Source organism: Triticum urartu, chromosome 7A (assembly GCF_056163025.1).
Source record: "Triticum urartu cultivar PI428250 chromosome 7A, HENAU_Tu73, whole genome shotgun sequence".
NCBI classification, from domain to species: Eukaryota; Viridiplantae; Streptophyta; class Magnoliopsida; order Poales; family Poaceae; genus Triticum; species Triticum urartu.
In genome coordinates, this window is record NC_141879.1 from 190,888,633 (window position 1) to 190,892,692 (window position 4,060).

At 50.7% G+C, this 4,060-nt stretch overlaps 1 protein-coding gene across 1 annotated transcript; it reads right to left on the reverse strand.

The window, feature by feature from the left end:
- Positions 1-1,952: 1,952 nt before the first annotated feature.
- LOC125518626 (uncharacterized) lies at positions 1,953-3,071 on the reverse strand. Its single transcript, XM_048683452.2, has one exon. It carries the CDS (start codon positions 3,069-3,071, stop codon positions 1,953-1,955), a length of 1,119 nt encoding a protein of 372 aa, XP_048539409.2.
- Positions 3,072-4,060: the final 989 nt, after the last annotated feature.

A 4,060-nucleotide genomic window follows, 5' to 3' on the forward strand; every position in this document is an offset into this window, starting at 1 on the left:
GATTGTAATCAACGGAGAAGTGGGGAACTTCTTCCGCAACAAACGAGGTCTCGGACAAGGAGATCCCTCCTCGCCATTGATTTTCAACTTTGTTGCCGATGCTCTCTCGGCCATGGTGAACAAGGCCAAGAACGCAGGCCATATTCGAGGTGTGGAGCCTCACCTTTGCCCTGGAGGGATCACCCACTTACAATATGCGGATGACACTCTGCTGCTCTTCGAGCCCGATGATCATAGCATAGCCTCGATTAAGCTCATCCTCCTCGCTTTCGAGATCATCTCCGACTTGAAGATTAATTTTCTGAAGAGTGAGGTGATGGCCATTGGCATGGACAATCCCAGCGCCTCCCACATTGCTAACCTACTTAACTGCAAACTAGGGAGTTTCCCAATTAAGTACCTAGGCCTTCCCATTTCGGACAAACACATTTCGACTCTCGAATGGGAACCACTATACGGCAAGGTGGCGAACCGGGTCAGCCCCTGGCGCGGCAGATTCCTTTCGTCCGCGGCTAGGCTGATCCTGACGAACTCTAGTCTGTCCTCCCTGCCCTTGTTTACCATGGGCATGTTCCTGCTGGCTGATGGAGTTCACGCCAAGCTTGACAACCCTAGATCTAAGTTCTTTTGGGAAGGGACTGGGACAAAAAAGAAATACCACCTGATCAAGTGGGCGGCGCTTTGCCGCCCCAAGAATTTCGGTGGCCTTGGGATCCTCAACTCCATACTCATGAATGTAGCTCTCCTTGTCAAGTGGATATGGAAACTCTCCCAGAACGAACAAGGGCTTTGGGCTGATATTCTTCGAGCCAAATACTTCCCCGATGGGAACTTTCTCACCTCCAAGGCGAAGGGATCGCCTTTCTGGAATGGGATTCAGGCGGTTAAGCCGGCCTTCACGCTTGGGGCCAAGTTCTGCGTTAAGAATGGGAACTCCACGAGATTCTGGCTCGACCATTGGCTTGGGGCGGAACCTTTATGGCGAAGCCACTTTGACATCTACCAACTAGCTACGGATGTTGAAATCCTGGTGGCCGACGCGCTTAGAACTAACCCTCCTGCCATAGCTTTCAAAAGACCACTCCTCGCCCACTCCTAACTGCCTTGCAGGGTGTCTCTCTCTGCCCTGAGGCTGACACGGTCTCCTGGTCCCTCTCGAGATCCGGCAAGTTCACGGTCCAATCGCTTTACAACAAGCTGACTGAGGGACCGACCCTTGACATAGCTAGGGGGCTATGGAAAGCGTCTATTCCTCTAAAGATCAAAGTGTTTCTTTGGCAATTATTCCGTGACCGCCTACCTTCGTCTAACAACATTGCCATTAGACACGGCCCTTCGGATGGGTCTTGTGCGCTATGTGGAGTGCACGAAGATGCGAATCACATCTTCTTTCAATGTCACCTAGCACGGTTTGCTTGGAGTGCCGTCCGTGAGGCTTTTGCGCAAAACTGGAATCCCCAAACGGCTTCGGACCTACCTGGGATACTTCTCGCTCATAGAGGTAGCTTCGGGCGCGTGCTGTGGCGATGCGTAGGGGCGCTATGCTGGTCACTGTGGACCACCCGTAATAAGATGACTATCGAACACAAGGTCCCTGCTCACCCTGCTGATATTATTTTCAAATGCCACTTGTTTCTTCGGACATGGACACCGTTGGGAAAACGGCATGCTGCAGACCGGATGATGGAGGCCATGGAGCGGATTCGCATGATTCAGATTGAAGCCCGACACTAATCCCCGCTCGTGGCGCTTTTTGGACTAGCTACCTCGTTCCTTTAGTTGCTATTTTTTCTATCAGGCTGAGGCCGGTTGCATGTTCCGTACTATGGGCTTCGACCCCTTTTAATTTCTGTTGAACTCTCTGTTTTTTTTCCCTGTTGGATGCTGCCTGTGGTGGGCTTTATTAATTTAAAACCGGACGCATCGTGCATCTCCGTTCTAAAAAAAAAAACTTAGTAGACACTTGCAGGCGAGAAGAAGTTGCTGTGCCCTCCAGCGTGAAGATTGGCCGCGGCATTGCACCTCTTCTCCTTCTCGAGCGCCTCTTCGGCCTTCCACGCTGCTTCAAATGGATCATGGAAGATGATAGGCGGCGGCGGCTTGTAAGTCCCCACGTCTTGGGCAATGGATGACTTGTCGTTCGTCGACTCTTCTGCTTCTTCATCGAGGAAGGTCCTAAGGAACTCCAGCTCGTCAGCTTCGAGCGGGACGATTTCTTCTGCAGCATCAGCGAAAAGCCCCTCTGGTTCCAAGTAGAAATTCTGTTCGATGCTGTTAGTAGCTCCGACCGGGAGATTTTCCTCCGCTTGTGACCCGAGAAGCTCATCGATTGTGCAACAGAACCGGGCCATGTCGTCGTCAGCTTCACGTACGTATTCATCCGGCAAGAAAACTGGTGCTGCAGCGGTGAACGACGATGTGGCAGGTGCCGGGACCGGGACGGCACCGCGCATCCTCTTCTTGGGGCTCGCCGGATGAGGCTCGGCGGCGGCAGCGGTCGCTGGCCTCTTCTGCGCGTGCGTGCTCTGGGTCACGGCCTCCGGTTGCGGTTGTTGAAGCTTGTACGCCTCCGATTCCTGTCGGGCCGCGTCAGGGGCATGCTGAGCCAAGTGCATCTTGCAGAAGACCTTCACCCCGTCGCTGACGGTGGCCTCCGGCAGCAGGCACCGGTACTCCTCCATGACCCAGCCCGTGGACTTGCCCTTCTTCTTGAAGGACAGGTTCTTGACCTCGCCGACCTTGACTCCCGCGTGGCAAATCTCCGTGGTCTTCTGGATGGTCCACGTGCCGGTGCCGGCGCCGCGCACGCTCTGGTACTTGCTCCCGTTCTTGCTCTTGCACGTGGTGAAGAAGAACCGGTCGCCGCTGCTCACGGCCTGCGGCACGGGCGCGTACCGGGCGGCCAGATCCTTGGGCTCGCAGCCGGAGATGTTGGCGCGGTGGATGAGCTTGTCGACGCCGTGCAGCGTCTCGCCGGAGAGGAGGCGTGGCAGGTAGTAGGTGACGACCTCCACTTCCGTGGGGCTCAGCCGGTAGTGGTGAAAGACGTCGTCGACGTCGAGCCCCTCCATCCCGGCGGGCGGCACTAACTTATTCCACTTCTGAGCCCAGGCTTAGCTGCACCCTCCTTGACGAAAAAAAATCAAAACAAATAATAGATAAATTCAAAAATTCCATTTTTTTGTGTGTAGTAGATAATTTGATGCATGAGGTTCGTTCCAATTTTCAAATCATTTGAACATCTAAGAAACTCTCGGCAAAAAGACAAATTTGGGATATGTAAAAATGTGTACTGTTCACACACTGTTCTGATCTGATTTGTCTTTTTTTGCTGAGAGCCGCTGAGATGTCCAAATGATCTAAAAATTAGAGCGAATCTCACGCATCAAATTATTTACCACACAATTTTTTCTGGATTTTTTTTAAATTTCTATTATTTATTTTTATTTTTTTCTGACCGGGTGCAAATGAGTGTGGGCTCCGAAACGCCACACTCCTAACCGGTAATCCACTTCTGAGCTCAGGCTCGGCTGCACCCGCCCTGACGAAAAAAATCAAAACAAATTCAAAAAATTCCATTTTTTTGTGTGGTAGATAATTTGATGCATGAGGTTTGCTTCAATTTTCAAATCATTTGAACATCTGAGAAGCTCTCGGCAAAAAGGAAAAATTTGGGGTCTATAAGAATGTTTACTGTTCATGGAGTGTTCTAACCCGATTTGTCTTTTTTTCCTAAGAGCTGCTCAGTTGTTCAAATGATCTAAAAATTAGAGCGAACCTCATGCATCAAATTATCTACCACAAAATAAAAATGAAAGTTCTTGATTTTTTTAGTATTTGTTTTGATTTCTTTTTACCAGGTGCAAATCCACTTCTGAGCACAGGCCCACTAACTATCTAAATAGTTAGCCCCCACTAACTATTGCTCTCAACATGCAAACATGCCACATCATCACATTCATGCATGAGAAAAGGCATACCCTCACTACCATACCTCTCTCAACATGCAAGCATGCCACTTCAACATGACATGCATGAAACAAAGAGCCATCTCAGCATG